The following is a 19,106-nucleotide window of genomic DNA, read 5'->3' on the forward strand; positions in this document are numbered from 1 at the left end:
AATCTCTCGCAGAGCCGTAACGGTGAAGACGGGGCTGCCTTCACCCCAAATATTGGCGGCAAGCGTCTCGCAGGCTGGGCCTTTCGGGATGGCGCACGTGTCAGACGGCGGCATCGCATTTCTCTCCGTCTCCCGCCATCGATGGGGAGAGCTGGAAAGGGTCTTTCTGGCAAACCCACTCGTGTTCGCCGTCACAGATATCGTTCTCCAACACCTCGTCTTTTAGTGTCCCGCACCCTTCATCCATCTCCTGCAGGGCGCCAAACCTGCAGAACAAAAATTTTATTGCCTGAGAGGAGCAAACTCTTCCAGGCTTGCAGAAGAGGGGAGGTAGAGGGTTTCTCCTGCCCTTCTGCACCATCTCATCGTGCTACAAACGATTTCTCGCTGGTGGGTGGCCCAGATTTGAGTGCGGGCTTGCCGCGCTTGCAATAAGATCTGCAAGGAGGACGCACAGGCTGTTAAAAGCCGCGTGGGTTGCATGGGTATGGTGGGACGTGTTGGGTTCCCGTGCTCCATAAACCCAACTCTTGGTCTGGAAAGCCTTGGCAAGGGGAATACGAGACCGTTGCATAGACAGCGAAACCTTGGAGAGATGGGTTGGGGCGTGCAGCGGGTCTGAAACGGAGCGAAGCTGCTTTTTACGCCGACGGGTTGCGGATACACTCACATTTTGGTGTTGAGGGATGTGTTGTCCACCCATCTCCACTTGTTGTGGGATGATACTAATCCAATCCACACCGGCTGCGTGCCTCCGCCTGTAATATTCTTGATGTACTCCTGGGAAATGGAGGTGACCGGTTGCTCCCAAAAATCTCTCTGCGGAGAGTTTCGTGGGGTGCAAAGCCACGGAGTAAATCTGACTCGTTTCGTCCCCGAATAGGTGGGACACGAATGTCCCCCGTGCTTTGAACGCCACCATGCACCATCTCTAAAGGCAGCTCTGGGGTGGAAATAGCTTAAATTCAGAGCCCGAGACACCGATGTCTCCGTCTGAGCTCTGCATCCCTCCTCTTCCTCCCGTGTCACGGGTGGGTGGGGGGACACCGAGGGGCTTTAGGTGATGGTTCAAGCCCTTTTTTCTTCCCAGTCGCTTCTTAGGAGACATCAGAGCAGGAGGTGGGCGAGAGCCACCGTTGCAGCCCTGCACCCTCCTGCTGCCAGGCACTTTTTGCTCCCCTGCCCACCTGAAAAACAAAAGGACTTTCAGGTCCTTTTCAAGCCTTCTCCTCTGGATTTACCTTTTCTTTCCTGTCCCGCAGCACTGCCAGCTGAGACTCCTGACTTTCGCAGCCTTTCTTGCCTTGATACCAGTTCCCCTTTTCCTTGGAAAGCCGGTAGCAGCTGTCCCCATGGAGCTGCCAGTCCTGAGGACACAGCTTGCAGCCAGCGCAGGCTGAAGAGGAGAAAGAGCCGTGAGACAACCCAAAGGGTGGCCAAGGTCTTCCCCAACCACCAGCTGAAAGGCACCAAGGGCTTCCCCATCCCACACTCCGGCTCTTTCCCCATCTTTGAGTTCTTTCCACACCGTTGTGGTTTTTCCGGAGAGGAGGAGGAGGAGGAGGACTACAAGGACACTAATGGCTGGTTGGGGTGGAGGAAGGGTGGTGAGGAACCTCCTCCCTAGGGTTGGTCTCGCTCCTCCACGTATGCGAAAAGAAATGCTTCCTTGCAGCGCTCCTCTTTGCCAAATAACCCTTGGCGGACCACCGGCTCGCATCCCCGAGGGCGTCCTGGCAATTGAAGGGGGGAGGAAGCCCCATCAAAGGTCCCACCTGAGCGTCCCCCAGCCGAGCCGGGTGGGAAGGGGGTTACCTGCGGGGCTCTCCCGCCGGGGCCTGCAGAAATACCGCATCAGGGATGAAATCACGCATCGCTCCGTGTGGTTCCTTCCCCGGGTCTCGCTGCCTTGCCAAGGAACGCTTGTCGCCGTTGGCTGCAGAGAGCCCTGAAAAACTTGGAGGAACGACCTGGGGTGAGAGGCTGCGGCCGTTTGGGGATAAAAACCACAAAAACCAGGTAGGGCTGGGTTTGACGTTGTGCAACCCTCCTTTTTCCCCTCCGTGGCTGCGCTCAGTTAATGAAGCCAGCCTGAAAAATACGGCTTGTATCCTCCCCCCTTGTTTAAAAGCTGCGAGGATAGTCCAGGTTTATTTCAGAGGGGGTTTGCTCTTGGTGGGTGATGCATCTTGTTGCAACTCCGTGGGGCAACCTCGTCCCCTCCAAAGGCTGAAATGCCGAAATAAAACCCAATTGCCCCACCAAGCCCGCTCGCTGGGTTTTGACGTGTAGGTAAGAGCTGGTTACTCACCCTGCACGCTCAGCACGGCCACCAGTACCAGCAGGATGAGGTGCCCCAGCGCGCTGACTTTGAGGAGGACCCCGTGCCACCGTGGGCACAAGGCAGGAGCTGAAAGAGGCCACGTTTGCTTGAGAAAAAATGCACATTTTCACATGAAAAAGCTGGGCTTTTTAGCGGGGGCGTGGGGTGGAAAAAAAGCCCCTCTGTCAAGCCGGCGAGTTTGAGCAGAAGTTTACGGCTGCTTTGCTTCCTCCAAAAAAATAAATCGCCACCGAGGAGGTCTAGAGGTTGGGTGCAGAAGCGAGGGCATCACCTAAGGGTGGTTTTTCAGGTGGTGGAGGGGCTGCAGGTAGCCTCAGGAGCAGCCTGGGGCACCCAACGATGGAGCTTAGCGGACCTGAAACCTTCTGAAATTGGCTTAATTTAGAGCAGGCGAAACCTGCTCGCGGTAGAGCTGGGAGTCGGTGGGACGTGGGTCTCTCCAGACCTCGTCTCCGCCGGGAATCCCGGACGTGGTTTCAGCAGCTTTGCTTCCCATCAAGGTGCTTTGGCTCACGTTGGGCTCCTTGGGACCCATTTTTGCCACCAAGTGAAGGGTCTCAGAGGCAAAACTGTTCAACCTCCAGATGTTTGCCGGTTTCCCTCTCCCCCATCCCTTCCTTGCTTTTTTTTCCCCTCTATGCAAGCCAGGATCCCACCTTAGAGGACATTTAATCCATCCAACCTTCTCCATGTATCTTGGGAAGCTCAACACGGGGATGAAGAAGCAAGCAAACCCAAAAGTCTTCCCAAAGCAAGCAAAGCTTGAAATAAGTGCTTTCCCCAAAACCAGCACTTACCGTGACGCTTCTCGGCAGGAGAAAAACCGTCCCCAGGATGCCTTAAATCAGCATAAACTATTTCCCCAGCCATGACCGGCTCGGAAGGTTGCAAGAGCGTCCCAAGAGTGAAGCCGTTCTTGGGCAACCTCTCGCCTTATGACTGACCTGCTTGCGCCTGCGTCTGGCCCCAGGAAATGGCATCGTCTGGGCCTTTTATCTTCTTTTCTTTTTTTTTTTTTAAATATATATATATATTCTACAGCCTTCCCTTGTAAATTAAGGCCGGTGAGGGGGTAGGTGTCCTCTAGCCAGGAGGAGGTCGCACATCTGAAGGCATAAAAACACCTACGGGTTTAAAGATTGTGCCGAGCAGCCAGGAAAACATGCAGAGATGAACAAAAAAATTTAAAAAAGCCTTTAAATAAGGTTTTTGAGGGTCAAGCTGAAGCATATCAAGGTCTGGATCAGCACGGCCAGAGGCAGATAATCAGGTGAGGAGGAGACAGGCGATATTTGGTGTTCCTTCCCCAGAATATCGGCCGCGAGCGACTTGAAATGGCTTTTGCTGTGCACGGCTTTTTCTTCTGCTCCCGCTGCTTTCGCCACAATAGTTGGCCTCTGTTTTACCCCGTGGCAGGGAGATCCGTAAATGAACGGGGAACGCAGGGATTGCCCAGCTCTGGCACTGGAAGAGGCAGAGAGTGTCTTTTTCCTGCCTGTTTCCCGCAGGCTGCTAATGAATTTTATTTTATTTTCTTTTACTTTACTTTTTATTTTGATTTTTATCCTGCAAGCTCTCCCTCCCGCCCCCGCTGTGTGGTTTTACAGCATCCAGACCTGCGTTTCCTCCAGATTTGGGACACTTTGACCATTGCGCGGAGCAACCCGCAATTCCCAGGCTACGCTGACCTTTTTTCCCTCCCTTTTCTTCTCTTTTTTTTTTTTTTTTTGCTGTTAACCCCATTTGCAGCAGGTTTTGGCCGGTCCTGTAACACCCCCAGCAATGCCTTTTTATAGAGGTAGAAACAACGATTTTTTTCCCCACACACCCAGAAGACAGCAAGAAAAAAAAAGCAGAAATTTGCCCCAATACCTGCAAGAAATGGGGTAACAGAGGAGAAACTCAAAGGTCCCAGCAGGAAAAGCACTGCCTTTTTTAAATTTTTTTTTTAATTATTATTATTATTTTATTATTTTTTTATTATTTCATTTTCATTCTTTTTTTTTTTCACCTGCAGGCTTTGTTAGCTTCATGGAAAGTTTTTGTGGTGACTTGCTTTTATGCTTCGCTCTTCCTGCCCCCTGCAAAAGCGGCGGCTCTGGCGGCATGTGACCATTGCTTAAACAAACAAAAAAAGAAAAAAAGAAAAAGAAAATAAATTACTTTTTTGGCTAAAAACCTGGAGTCGGATGGCTTAATTGCGAGAATGCTTTTTTTTTTAGTGTTTTCCCTGTTGGATGCCTTCACTTGATGGTCCCAGTTATCGGGGTGGGGGAAAGGAAGGGGTTTTAATAGGAGTAGGGGGAGACAGGATCCCATCTTGGCTCAATGATGCAAGTGCGGGAGGAGGTGGCGTGGAAAAAAGAGATTTTTATATAAAAAAAATCATAAAATGGGCCGGAGGGAACCGCCTGCTCATCACACTTCATCCTTGTAGCATCCTTGAGTTCCCTTTTGGGGTCCCCCGACATCCCGGAGCAAAAGCCATCTCCAGCAGCAAGCGTTTTTCCCTCCTGCACCCCAAAAGAAGCATTTTTTTGACGATCTGTCCTCCCCAGCCGAAAAAAAAAAAGCTGGAAACGCAGGAAAAGGAGGTGCAGAGGGTGCGGGGTGGAGCTGGAAGGGAAACGGCTGCGGTTTTGCTCGTGGGCAGCTGCCTTTGGTCAGGCAGCCCCTTCCCCGTCTGCCCCCGAGGATCCTCATGAAAATCCCCCGGAAAAAAAAAACCAAAACCAAAACAAACCAAAACATTATTTACTTTTTTAATACTTTCTGTTTCACATTTCTCTTAGCAGGAGAGGGTCGCGCCTCGGCAGCCTACTTGTTCCCACCGGCCGGCTCCAGGTAAGGGGGTTTGGGATGAGCTGGGGGCGGGGGCTGAACTTAAATTGTAATTGTGGGGAGAAAACTTTAACTAGGGGGGAGAAAACGATAATTGCAGGGAGAACACTTTAATTGCAGGGAGAACATTTTAATTGGAGGGGAGGAAACTTTAATTATGGGGAAAAAACTTTAATTATGGGGAGAAAACTTGTAATTATGGGGAGAAAACTTGTAATTGTGGGGAGAAAACTTGTAATTATGGGGAGAAAACTTGTAATTGTGGGGAGAAAACTTTAATTATGGGGAGAAAATTTTTAATTGAGGGGAGAAAATTTTTAATTGAGGGAGAAATTGAGAAAACCAATGCCCTCTTAAAAACCACTGCTGCTCTTAAGAAAACGACGTGGTTTTGGTTCAAGGCAGAAGCTTCAAAAAAAAAACCCAGACACCCTCCATCTACTCTCTCATCTTGCTACTTTCCACCGAGGGAAATACTCGTCCCCTGGCATTTATGACTTTTACTTCCTTTCCCCAACATCATTCTTCGTGCTGCCCGTTGATATTTCTGACGGGTAGCCGGAGGATTTATAGACCCCAGGGTGCAAAATCAACATTATAGGGGTAGAAACGACATTTTCTGCAATGAGTTCCCGCCTCTGCCCGCGCTCGGATCCACCTTGCTCTGAAAATCCTGCGGGGAGGCTGAGGACCGACAGCCTTCGTGACACCTCTGACAGATGAAACTTTGCTTGGCAGGTGAGGCGGGAGCACCCACGGAGGTGGAAGCCCCAAAATGAAGGAAACGAGGGATTACTCCGGATTTTGGGGCGTGGAAAGGAGCAAGCGGGCAGGTAACTGTAGAGCAATGAACTGAATAATCGCTGGGTTTTTCTTTTTTTTTAATACTTCTATAATTTGAGAACAAAAACCAGCTGAGGTAAGGGGGGGGGGGGGTAGGGAAAAAAAAGCTTTTTCTAGCACTTCTCTCAGGGGGAAATTTTTGTCGATCAGCAGATGGAATTTTTGCTCTAAACGGTCTCATTTCGGGCGCTTTGGGTTGTTCTCGTGGACGCTTAATCCTCCCCGAGGCACTTGAGTCACTGTTTCTTTTGGGTCTTCTTATTTCCCCCCCCCCCAACGATTCCAAATTTCTGCTTTATTCCGAATGAGAATGAAGAAATTGTTGAACAGCTGAAGTGTTAAATGACCCCCCCCAAAAAATAAGTCTGGGATTTAAGTGCAGTTTAGACCCATCAGCAAAATATTTATTAATCTCTGCCTTCCCTTCGACACTGCCCTATTTCAGTTCTCCTGACTCTTCCTCCCATCTCCATCATCCTCTTGGTGCGCAATAAGATAGAAAAGGGGTTTTGGGGTCTTTTCCATCCTCTCTCTCTACCCAGCCAGGGACTAAGATTTTGAGGAACGTTTTTTTTTTTTTTGATTTGGCATATTTGTTGATCTTTTTGATTTGTTGATTTTTTTTTTTAACCTGCTGATTTTTTTTTTACATGGCTTTTTCTTATTGTTTGGCGTACTTGGTTTCTGACTTACTTTCTAATATTATTTTTGCACGGGGAGGCGGGGAGGAAGAGGGGAAAGGAGGGTTCGTCCCATGAGATTTGGTTCGCGTGATAGATGGAGACAAAGAGGCGGAAGCTTAAAAGAAAAATGGGGAAGTCTCGCTGGGTGAAAACACTGAGATTTTTAGGTAAAACCCTTAGGAAACAGAATTTTCTTTGCTCATGGCGGGGAGAAAGAGCATGTTCTGGGTCACAAGACCCAGAGATGGAGTGACCGTGACTGGGATCATTTGCAAGACCCAAAGTGTCTCAGTTTAGGTGGAGAAAGACGTCCACTGAGCTTTAATAATGAAGTCGAACCCAGAAATTAAAATATAATTTTAATTAGGGTGCATTTCAGAGCAGGAGTTTACAGCTGGAACTGGGGAGGAGTCGGTGTTCCCCTGCTGAGGAAGAGTACCCAGAAGTAAAAAAAATAGATAATTTTATTCCATGTGGAGAAGAATTTTTGATGTTTCTCACCCAAAATGACAGCAAGTCCACCTGGTGTGGGGAAGAGGCTAACCTCTCATCGTTTGGGCATCAAATGATGCCTGTCCTTTAGGAAGGCTCTTCCCAAAAATGCTTTGGATGAGCATCACCCAAGTGCTCAGATGCGGGGCGCGGTGCTCTCCACGATGGCCCGATACGGGGAGATTGCGTTAAAAGTTCCCTTCGTCCTCGAGCAAAAGGAGGAAAAAACATCTTTTGGGCCAACAGCCTGGACCTGGAGCGCGTTGCTCCCCTCGGTTCCCCCGCAAAGGCGTTGAAGGTCTCTTCTCCCGCAGGTTACAGCCTTGAGATGAAGTCAGAGACGCGTGTTGCCTGTCAGGTGACGATGGCCGTGCTGTTCGTAGCTCTGCTCGTCACGGCCATCACTTTTGCGGGTGAGTATCGAGGTTTTCATCTCACGGGGAACGTCTCTGAGATACTTTGGGTTGTTGCACGTGTGCCAGACCCACCTCCATGCTCCCAGGGAAGACGCAGCCCAACCCAAGATGCTGTCCTCTCCGGGAGAGGGACATTTCAATGAGCAGAGAAGCCTTTCTGCAGAAGACCAAACCCATCTCCTCTGCGTAGGAGCTGATGTCGTCTAGAAACCCTTAAAAAACCAACAGAAAGAGCCATTTCACGGGTACAGTCATCTGAGCTTTCCCAAAGGTGTTTTTTTTCAGAGAAGACGGGGCCATTTCTCTGCTGCTTGTCCAGGCAGCAAGAGATGTTGGCATGAGTCCTACCAAGCCAAGAAGTCTGCAGGAACAAGAGAAGGTTTTTTTCTGTCCTTTGCCCATCACTATTTTTGCATCAATGACAGACAGCGATACCTAAGGGCTCATTTAGGGATAGGGCTATTCTGGAAATCCTCTTAAAACTTGTGTCTTTGAAGGCCACCACCCTGTTTTTTTCTTTGATGGTACAGCACCCACATTTCTTGCCCAACGCCACAAGCTGGGCCGTGACTTGAACTTGTTTTCTCCCTCCAATCCCCCCAAAATTTCTCTCGGTGTCTTAATTTTTCTTTCCTCCTGCCGTTGAGGCAGATGCAAGACTTTTGGAGGCCACGGGGTGGAGGATGACCTTCCCCACCCCGGAGAGGCAAGGGGAAGGTGCTGCTCCTTAACGCTGTTGCTCTATCAATGACAGTGCAGGCTTTTCAGCCTCGTCCCCAACCCTGCTTTCGGTGTCCGTTCGACTGGATCGGGTACAGAGGAAAATGCTACTATTTTTCGGAGGCTGAGGGGAACTGGACATCCAGCCAGGACAACTGCTCGGCACTTGGTGCTTCCTTGGCCATGCTCGACAGCGTGGAGGACTTGGTAAGGAGACTTGAGGACATGCCTAGCATAGGGAAAAAAAAAAAGCCACCAATGTATTTGCTGCCTTTTGGTTTCTTTGACTGCTTTTCCAGGATCTTCCTTGGAGATCTGGGGTGAGGAGATGGGGAAAATGGTTTTCTTGAGAGTAGGTCGTCACGGGTCTCTTTAAATTTCTCACCAAAGCCAACCGATGCAAGAACTACAGCAAAAAAAGCCCCGTTTCTACGCAATAATAAAGCTCTGCCTTAAAGGTTACACTTTTTGGTAGCAGATTGAAAGGTTCAAGCACCAAAGGAGCCCTAAAGGCACACAAGCAACTGGTAAAATGTAGATTAGTGGTTGGAAGGAGGTTTCTGCAGATGGTGAGCTGCCGGAGATGTCCCAAAGCCCCGTGACCTGCCGTAAAGCCTTCCTCTCCTCTTTTTCAGAGCTTCGTCATGAGATACAAAGGCATCTCGGAGCATTGGATCGGCCTTTCACGGGAAGAGGAGGAGCAACCGTGGCAATGGGTGAACCACTCACGTTTATCTCACCTGTGAGTCTGTATTTTTCATCATTGCATTGTCGGTTGGTGTTTCCTCAGCCCCGAAATGTGCATTTCTTCTGGCACTTGGGGTGCTTCCAGAGGTGGCAATGGGACAATGACGTTTGGGAAAGGCGACGCCGCATCCGGAGCTGGTCTTCGTTTTTCCCTTTGACTTGAGAGGTGGAAGCAGTGCGTTTGGTGGGGAAAACACTGTTTGTTAGATTTTTTGATTGGTAAATAAGTTTTTTTTTTCTTGCAAAGCTTCAGGTTTCTTACGGCCAACCCGGCCTGCTGCCAAAACAGAAATAATTCAGCATCAGTATTGGCATACCGATGCCCGTGAGGATACCTGAGAACCGAAGGGCGGAGGGGGGGGAAAGCCAACGTGTGATTTTTCTCCTTTTTCCTGCTGTCCCCATCTGAGGCGGGTTGTCTTATCTATCCTTCCAGGTTTCAGATCCGCGGCGGTGGCCTCTGCGCCTACCTGAACGACAACGGGCTCAGCTCCTCCTGCTGCAGCGCCGAGAGGAGCTGGGTTTGCAATAAGCCCGAGCTGCAGAGCCCAGGCGAGGGCAACAGGACGTGACGGGCTCAAAACCTTTGCATCAGCTCCTAAAGGGCTGCAGGGAGCGCTCCTCAATCCCAAATACCCGGTGCACGATAGGGAAACAAAAGAAAACCCCAAGAAAACCCACAGAAAAAGCAAACTCAGGGAAAAAAAAAGCCTATTGTCACAAATTGCTGATTAAGAACCAAAGTTAGGTGTTTGCATTTGCCAGCCCAACTTTGAGCATCTCATCTTGATGCAAGCTGACACGTTTGCATGGACAGCCACGTCCAGGGAAGACTTTTCTTGACGAGCATCTCAACTTGGGGACTGTCGGTGAAGGTGTAAATGTGAGGATAGCAGGATTCTAGCAGCACTTTATTTTTAGCGGTATTTAGCAGTAATAGCTAAAGGATCCAGCTTTTTCCCAGGACCGATGAAATCCTTTGTTTTCTCCTCTTTGAGCAATCTGGTGATCGTTGTCTTCTCAGAGCAACGAACAATATCTGGTGACTGCTCACAGCACCCCTGCAGTTCATACCTGGGAATGACTCATTCATAACGCCACTGCAATTAAATGTCAGAGCAAGAGGAAAGCCATAGCCCTACCGATGAGCCCGGAAGGACGTCTGGAGGGTGAAGCCTAGCGAGATGTCTGCAGCCTTGCACGGTGCGACCAGAAAAATGGGCAAATGCCACAGGATTTTTGCTTTTCCCACTTTTTGTGGAGTTAAAGCAGCAACCTTCGGGCTTGGTTGGCTGAGAAAAGCCTCTTGACACCTTACGGGTATATGGAGATGCTGCAAGGACGGACAACGCTTGCAAGACCTCCAAGAATTTGCGGCTCTCGTCTTCGGGAAAGCCCAAGCCGCAAAGCAGCCGAGTCAACCTGTGACCGTCCGTGGCTCTGTGTCAAGAGCAAGATGAAGGTGAAGAGACTTCCACGCATCAAAAATCAGATTCTCCTCCCCGAGGACACAGCTCTGGGGGTGGGACAGCGGCGGGATTGGGGAGGGATCTGCCAAGTCAAGGTCAGAGCGACCAGGTGACGTCTTCACCTTAACGTGTCAGTGAGGTTAGAGATAAAAGCCAGCAAGGTTTTTAAAGAAAAGGAGGAGGAAGAGAAAAGATTTTGCACGTTTTCATGGAACGCCGTGTCCAGGGAAGACCTTTGAGCATCTCATCTTGATGAAAGCTGACACGTTTGCATGGACAGCCACGTCCAGGGAAGACTTTTCTTGATGAACATCTCAATTTGGAGACTGTCGGTGAAGGTGTAAACGTGAGGATAGCAGGATTCTAGCAGCACTTTATTTTTAGCGGTATTTAGCAGTAATAGTTAAAGGATCCAGCTTTTTCCCAGGACCGATGAAATCCTTTGTTTTCTCCTCTTTGAGCAATCTGGTGATCGTTGTCTTCTCAGATGCTCTCCCAGCAATGTTTCACCAAAGTGAGGGGTTTTGGGGGGCAGAATTATGGATGTCCTTGGCTTGTGGACTTGGCAGCTCCATCTCCTGGGATCAGCAGGGTTTATCCCAGCATAGCCCAGAGCCGAGGGAAGCCTTCCCTGCTCCCCCTCCGTGCGCATCCTCACCCTACGAAAGGACCATCTTCGGACCAGCTGCTATTTTAGCATCGTGTAACACTCGACGACAGCTAAATTTCATATTTTTGAGGGCTTTTAATGCACCCTTGAGCTGCTTGCAAGGTTTTCACAAGACGAGATGGCCTGAGGGCAGTATCAGAGAAACAACGAGCAAACTATTTAGCAATAACTTCATACTTACTGCTGGAAAACTGAGCAAATTTAACCTGGAGTAGGGCACTGTCACATCATTATTATTATTATTATTGTTATTGTTATTATTATTGTTATTGTTATTATTATTGCATGTGCGGGTCAAACAACAATGCTGAGAGTTACAGCCTATTTTCCTCCCCATGGTAAATACACGCTTCAAATATTGCAGCTCAAAATCCACTTTCCCTCAATGCCGACCGATTCTTGCAGCCGAAATGAGGAGAAAGAGACCTCGCGCCCCTGTGTTTGGATAAGCGCCCATGCTCCTGCTTAAATTCAGGCTTTTTTGGGGGCTTTTCAGACCCGTTCTGCCTGCAAATGTGTTGCAAAATGGGACATTCATTTATTATATCGTGCTTTTTGCTTAGGCGACCTCACTTGCTTGCGTTTCCACGGAGTTGTACGTGCACTGTCCCACCCTTTCTTTATTTAAGGTGAAACACTAGAAAATAAGAAAAGAAAAGGCCTAGAATTATATCTAATATATAGATATATATCCTAATAATAGGAAAAGACCTAGAATTAAATCTCTGCTGTTAACAAAATAAACTGAGCGTTTATTGGCCTCTTTGAGGAAAAGAGCAAAGAAAAAACTGCGGGTTTGGGGGCTTTCCGCGTGCCTGGAACCCGCAGGATTCACCCCCGCGGGATCCATCCGATGGAGGCGGAATAGCTGCAAGGAAAACAGCGAGGGAGGGATTTTTCCCAGAAATTTCCAAACGTCGACGGATGAACGGGCAAACCTTTGCCTTTTTTCTTTTCTTTTTTTTTTTTTTTTTAAATGCGTTTTGTGATTTCTCTTCGTTTCGATCTCGTTGCACCAGGCGCCGCTGAATTCGCGCTCCTGAGTCTTAACGGTGGTTTTTTTAGCGGCCGACGCTTTCGCGGCGTTTTCTGCACGACGTGTTATTCCCGCTTGTTAGAGACCGAGCTGTCGCGACAACTATATGCAATAAAAACCTATCGTTGGTTAACGAACCTCTTCTGGCGCTGCCCTTAATCACCCGCTTGCATTGAGGCACAGTGGACAACGCTTCGATAGGTGCCATTGCCCGCTATTTTAGTTTTTTCCCCAGCCTTTGCACATCAATGCGAGGGGAAAAAAAAAAAAACGGCTTTAGGTGGGTGACGTGGGAGGGGTTGGCAGACAAAACCCTTCTCCCCCCCAACCTGGAGCATGGTTTAGCGTCGCTGAGCTCCTCGAGCATCCAAAAAGCGGCTTCTTTTTCCAAGACCACCTGCCCTTTTTGTTAAAGACGCTCTCCTAAAAGCGAGGTCTGGGGAGTTTTCCGGGCTTTCTTAGCGGCTTCCCGAGACGTGGTGTAGGAGATCTCCCTGGTCGTAAACTCCTTGGCCGGGGTTGGGGTGGCTGCTCACATCAACGGCGTCTCGGAAGCTTTTCTGCTTCCCGCAGAGCTGAGAAGCTCCCCTGGATCCAGCTGCTCTGGGGGTTTATTAAATAAAGAACTGAAGAACTAAAAAACTAAAAAACCTAAGAAAATACAAAAAACTAAAGAGCTAAAAAATGTAAAAACCCCTAAAAACCTAACAAATTAAAAAAAAAAAAAAACTAAAGAACTTAAAAAACTAAAGAACTAAAGAACTGAAAAACTAAAGAACCTAAAAACCTAAAAAAATATTAAAAACTAAAGAGCTAAAAACCGTAAAAACCCTAAAAACCTAACAAATTTTAAAAATATAAAAAGCTAAAGAACTTAAAAAGCTAAAGAACTAAAGAACTGAAAAACTAAAAAACCTAAAAACCAAAAAAAATATTAAAAACTAAAGAACAAAAAAATGTAAAAACCCTAAAAACCTAACAAATTTTAAAAATATAAAAAACTAAAGAACTTAAAAAACTAAAGAACTAAAAAACTAAAAAACCTAAAAACCTAAAAATATATTAAAAACTAAAGAACGAAAAAACATAAAAACCCTAAAAACCTAAAAACTAAAATAAAAAAAACCCCAAAATATCAAATAAATCTGTAATGTTTAATAGGTAAAGCGATTTATTTCTAACGGAAGCGAACGTGCCTCCGGAGCTGCCTTGGTGCATAGTACCCCCCTGCGGCTATTTCTGTTACTGCTTTAAATTATAGCCTGAAGGGGTTTTTGGTTTTGGGTTTTTGGTTGTTTTTTTAAATTATGTCTGTTTTCTTTTGCACGTTCGAGGGGCCGCATCCGGCGGATGGAAGGACCAGGACCAGGAATCGCGGCTCCTTCCCCCGCAGCCGCACCCCGCGATGCCGATGCCGAGGAGCATCTCTCGCCCTGGAGATGCCGAGAAAGGGAAAAGCTTTTTCAATATTTACCCCCAACCCCTGGCAAATGATACGGCTGAGGGGATCAAAAAACCAACCGAAACCACCAGAACTGGGAGAAAACGTTAAAAAAGGATTCGTATTCTCATTATTTGACCCAAAGGAGATCCACGTGGCCCCAGTGCCGCCAAAACTCGCCCGCGTCGCCCTCTTCTTTCCTCCCGTCACCTGCTGAGCGCAGGGAAGTGCTTTTCTCCGCGTTGTTCGCTGCGAAGAATTGAAACACGAGCAGAAAACGCGCGGGATCGCTTCTGGACAAGGTGCTGGGGCAGTGCCTCGTGTTTCCTGCCAGCCGCATTTTCCTGCTATTTTCTTTTTTGAAATTATTTCAATTTTTTTTAAGGCTGGTTGCAGCACTTAATTTATAATGGTCCTGGGAAACAGTTTACGTCGACTTGCGGGTCCCACCAGAGCCGTGCCCCAGCAGCAGCGTGCCCCCGTCGCTTTTAGTGTAATTTTTGCTTAAATAAATTTCCTTTTATTTAAAAAAAATTTAAAAAAATAAAAAATTCCTTCATGCTTAAAGGCGAGGACGGTAAATGGAGCAAAGCGTCCTTACGGGAAGGGATCGGTTTGGCTGCTTGGCACGAAAGGATGCTTATAAGTCGGAAAAAACCAAAAAGAGGGATAAAAGACAGGATTTAGGGAAGAGGAGAAACTCCTGAGCGTCACAAAAGCTTCGGGCTGGCTGGGGGTGGAAGGAAATCTGTAGGCGTCTAGATGTTTGGCTTCCTTCACCTATACACGCTGGTGTCGCGTCCCGCGCTCGGCGTGAGCCCTGTCCCTTGCAGAAAGCCGCCCCCACGCCGGCTCCTGGGGGGCCTGGGCAGAAGGAAAGGGGGGTTAGGGTCCAAAAAAGGGGGTTAGGCTGAAAAAAAGGGGGGGTTAGGCTTAAAAAAAAGGAGTTCAGGCTTCAAAAAAGGGGGTTAGGCTTAAAAAAAGGGGGGGTTAGGCTTAAAAAAAAGGAGTTCAGGCTTCAAAAAAGGGGGTTAGGCTTAAAAAAAGGGGGGTTAGGCTTAAAAAAAAGGAGTTCAGGCTTCAAAAAAGGGGAGTTTAGGCTTAAAAAAAGGAGTTTAGGCTTCAAAAAAGGGGGGGTTAGGCTTAAAAAGGGGGGTAGGCTTAAAAAAAAGGAGTTTAGGCTTCAAAAAAGGGGGTTAGGCTTAAAAAAGGGGGGGTTAGGCTTAAAAAAAAGGAGTTTAGGCTTCAAAAAAGGGGGTTAGGCTTAAAAAAGGGAGGGTTAGGCTTAAAAAAGGGGGTTAAGGCTTAAAAAAAGGAGATTAGGCTTAAAAAAGGGGGTTAGGCTTAAAAAAAAGGAGTTTAGGCTTCAAAAAGGGGGTTAGGCTTAAAAAAGGGGGGGATTAGGCTTAAAAAAAGGGGATTAGGCTTAAAAAAAGGAGTTCAGGCTTAAAAAAAGGGGGTTAAGCTTAAAAAGGGGGATTAGGCTTAAAAAGGGGGAGTTTAGGCTTAAAAGAACATGGTTTAGACATAATAAAAGGGGGTTAGACTTAAAAAGAGGGGGTTTAGGCTTAAAAAGAGGGCGGTTGGGCTTAAAAAAGGGCTTTGGACTTCAAAAATGGAGTTTCAGGCTTAAAAAGGGGGGGGTTAGAGTTAAGAAAGAGGAAGTTAGGCTTAAAAAAAGGTGGGATTAGGCTTAAAAAAAGAAAGAGAGAGAGAGTTAGGCGTGATAAAAATGAAGCCTAACGTCAATCCCGGGGGTAGGGAAAGGGGCGCTGCCCGCGTCGGCACCGAATTTTGCCCGGATACGGCCCCCTGCGTCCCAGCACCCGTGGATCCGCGCATGGGTGAAAAAACGCTACATGACGCATCCTATAAAAAGGTATGGGGGCTAAAAAAAGGGGAAGAAATAAACCCCCAAACCTCTTTTCTTCCCTTTTGGTTTTTTGCTGATTTCTTTATTTTTTTTAAGAATTTTGAGGGGAGGCGGGCGGCAACTTGGCCTCAAATTGGGACTTTGCCTTCGCGCCGGCCGCAAAAAAAATACAGCTTTTTTTTCTTCCCCCTCTCTTTCCTTCCCCACCCAAATGAAACAGCTTCGTCCCCGCGCAGCTCAAATCAATTGTGCAATTAATTAACTCCCCTGTAGGATGCTCAGCCTTCATCCCCGCTCCCTCCTCCTCCTCCGGGCATCCCGAAGGAAGATGCTCACTGGTCGTGACGCCATTTATATATAAAATTATAACACACACACCCCCCCCAAATAAATCCCATTTACCCACACAGCGTTTGCAGCAAAACCCCACCTTTTTGGGGAGAAAAAAATGATCACGCGGGACAAGTGATTACAAATAGGAAGTGTTTATAAATATGAAATGTTGCATCAACAAGGTCTTAGTAAAGCAAGTACACCAAAGGACGTCTTAATAAAAGCACAGAATACATTATAAAAATAAATAACTTCAATTATCAAAAACCAGATCTTTCAATCAGACAACAGTCTGGGGTTTTAATTCACATTTTTCCAGTGCAAAGAGGGAGAAAAATAACTTTTTTTCCCCCCGTTTAATTTTAATCCTGTTTTAAATACTGCTTACAATAAGTTAATGCCACGCCTAGCCCAGATTTGAGGTGAAAAAAAAAACCCCTGAGCAGCTGAAAATGGTCCTGAAACAGAAAAAATAAATATCTGCCCTAAAATACATTTCTAAAAGCGATATATATATATATTTTTTTTAACCTCTCTCAGTTCATTTTAAGGGTTTTTAGTGGTGGGGGAGACTTGGAGCAAGGGAAATCTTGCCCTCCTCTCCCGCTACAGTTTGGGGTTTTTTTTTTTTCCCCGTTTCTGCAAAAACCCAATCTGGATTTAAGAGATGAGTTTAAAAAAGTGCTTTTTTGGTTAAACGGGGCAGGGGAGCGGCTGCGAAGCTAAGCTGCAGGTCGAGGCCTGGGCCCCGCCGGGGCTCCTGCGCCAAAAAATCCCATTTTTGGTTCGTTTCCGGAGACGCCGGAACAGCTTCGGACGCTGCTGGAAACCCTAGATCCCACCGGCGCAGGCGAAGCAGAGGCAGCTCACCCCGACCAGCAAGGCGACGAGACACAGTAGAACAGCCCAACCTGCAACGAAAAAAAAGAAAAATAAAATAATTAGCGACGCGGGGGCAGGGAGCGGCGGGGGGGGGGGGGGAATATTTTCCTGCGCCGCGGTCGCGCTCACCCATGGATTTTGTGGTCTCAGGAGACGCCGAGCTGGTCGGGAACGGAGCTGACGTCGGCTCTGCAGGAAGAAAAAGAGGAAAGATAGGTTAATATATAATATTAATATTCCCCCAAATTCCAATATTCCCAATATTCCCCAGGGCTCGCGGCGGCGGATTTTGGGGCGCACGAGCCGGCTGCTTCCCTCACCCCGCAGGGTGATGTTCGCCAGGCAGGTATTGTCCAAGCTGCGCTCGGCTTGGTAAACTCCGGCCGAAACTTTGCTGAGCTCCAGCTCCCCGTCCCGCAGCGTGATGTCGGCCGTGACGTTCTGGGATAATTTATTGCATTTGCCTTCCATGCAGACGGCCAAGGACTGCGAACCGGTCCCATCATATTTTCGCAGGAAAAACGTGATTTTGGTGAAGCTGATGGGGATGGTGACCGGGATGTCCCGGTGAACGGTAGCGGTGATGGTGAGGCATGGCTGGGCTGGAAGGAGAAGGAGTTTGAAGATGGTAAATTGACCTGGGAGAGATGGGGGGGGGGTATGGGGGGGGGGGTTTGCAATAAAATAATGGGGGGTTGCAAATAAAAAAAATTTAAAAAAAAAAAAGGGGAGGTTGCAAAAAAAAAAAAATAGGGGTGTAGCAAAAAATAAGGGAGACTGCAAAAAGATACGGAAGGTTGCAAAAAAATAAGGGGGGTTTGCAAAAAATAAGGGGGGGGTTGGAAAGAAAATAGGTGGGTTGCAAAAAATAAGGGGGGGTTACAAGAAAATAGGGGGGTTGCCAAAAAAAAAAAAAACAGCAGGGTTGCCAAAAAAAAAAAAACAGCGGGGTTGCCAAAAAATATAGAGGTTTGCAAAAAAAGGGGGGGTTGGAAAGAAAATAGGGGTGTTGCAAAAAATAAGGGGGGGGCTGCAAAAAGATATGGAGGTTTGCAAAAAACGAAGGGGGGAGTGCAAGAAAATCGGGGGGTTGGCATAAAATAGGTTTGGGTTCAAAAAAGTTGGGTTTGCAAAAAATGGGGGGGGGCGGGGCCGGAAAAATGGGGCGGGGTTTTGCAAGAAAACTGGAGGTGGCAAAAAAACTTAAACCGGAGGGCAAAAAAAATAGGGGGTCGCAAAAAAAAAAAAAAAAAAAGGGGGGGTTTCAAAAAAATAAGGGGGTGGCAAAAAAATAGGGAGGGGGTGTATCAAAATTGGGGAGGGGGGGTGTCAGAAAACGGGGGGGGGGGGTTGAAAAAAATTAGGGCGCAGGCAGAAAGTATTGGAGATTTGCAAAAAGAAGGGGGGGGTTGCAAAAAATGAGGGGGGCGATGCTAAAAATGGGGGGGGGGGTGCAACCCTGCCCTCCCGCTCCGACGAATCTGCGGAGAGGTGGGAAAGCATTAACCGCCCCTCCCCCCTCCCCCCTCCCCCCCCCCCAAAAAAAATGCTTTGGGTGCTGCCGAGTGGGGGAGAACCGGGGGGGGGGGGGAGAAGCGCGGAAAAAACCGGCCCGTTCCAGCGAAGCGGGGGGGGGGGGAAACAAAGTTTAATTGAAGTTTTAAAGTGCCCCCCCCCCCGCCCCCGTCAACTCACTCACCTATCCGCCCCAAGGGGAACGCGTCGAGCGTGAGGAGCAGCAGCACCGGCAGCAGCATCGGCAGCAGCCAGAGGGGTCGCATGGCCGGGGGGGGGGCCCGGGAGGGGGTCCCGGGGCCGGAGGGGGGGGCCGGGGCCGGGCGGGAGAGCAGGGCCGCCTTAAAACCTCGGCACCCAGCCGGTGAATGAACAAGTGTCTCGGCCCTAGGGGCGGGGCGAGGGTGGGGCGGGGCCTCCGGGGGGCGGGAGGGGCGGGGAGAAGGAGGAGATGCTCCTATAGCTGCGCGCGCCGGATGTATTGGGGGCGGGGAGACGAGAGGGGGGAGGAGTTGTATATATGGCCCGTGCCGCGGTTTACACGCAGAGCACGTTGCGCGAGATTTGCGTGGGGGGGGGTGGGGGTGGGGGGTGTCGTGGGGGAGGGGGTGTCCTGTCCCGTGAGAAGTTTCTAGAAGTTTCCGGCGTGTTCGGTGGAACCAGCGCCGGCCGGTTCCAGACCGGGGCCGGGACAGGCCGGGGCGCGGGGCGCGGGGCGGGGCGCGGGGCGGGGAGTGGGGCGGGACGGGGCGGGGCGTGGGGCGGGGTGGGGCGGGGCGCGGGGCGGGGTGGGAGGGGGGG

General features: G+C 48.9%; 2 protein-coding genes across 2 annotated transcripts; one reads left to right on the forward strand and one right to left on the reverse strand.

The window, feature by feature from the left end:
* Positions 1 to 100: 100 nt before the first annotated feature.
* Positions 101 to 3,214, reverse strand: LOC127029195 (killer cell lectin-like receptor subfamily B member 1B allele C). Its single transcript, XM_050914811.1, has 6 exons — positions 3,142 to 3,214; positions 2,312 to 2,410; positions 1,816 to 1,956; positions 1,242 to 1,396; positions 671 to 780; positions 101 to 266 (listed from the first exon to the last, which is right to left on the reverse strand). Exons 1-6 carry the CDS (start codon positions 3,212 to 3,214, stop codon positions 101 to 103), a joined length of 744 nt encoding a protein of 247 aa, XP_050770768.1.
* A 1,951-nt stretch (positions 3,215 to 5,165) lies between these two features.
* On the forward strand, positions 5,166 to 9,792 carry LOC127029204 (C-type lectin domain family 2 member E-like). Its single transcript, XM_050914823.1, has 6 exons — positions 5,166 to 5,188; positions 5,924 to 6,018; positions 7,518 to 7,616; positions 8,374 to 8,546; positions 8,975 to 9,081; positions 9,523 to 9,792. The coding sequence occupies exons 2-6, from the start codon at positions 5,961 to 5,963 to the stop codon at positions 9,656 to 9,658; spliced, it is 573 nt and encodes a 190-aa protein (XP_050770780.1). The 5' UTR covers positions 5,166 to 5,188; positions 5,924 to 5,960; the 3' UTR covers positions 9,659 to 9,792.
* Positions 9,793 to 19,106: the final 9,314 nt, after the last annotated feature.

This window comes from Gymnogyps californianus, unplaced genomic scaffold, assembly GCF_018139145.2.
Source record: "Gymnogyps californianus isolate 813 unplaced genomic scaffold, ASM1813914v2 HiC_scaffold_84, whole genome shotgun sequence".
Classification (NCBI taxonomy): domain Eukaryota; kingdom Metazoa; phylum Chordata; class Aves; order Accipitriformes; family Cathartidae; genus Gymnogyps; species Gymnogyps californianus.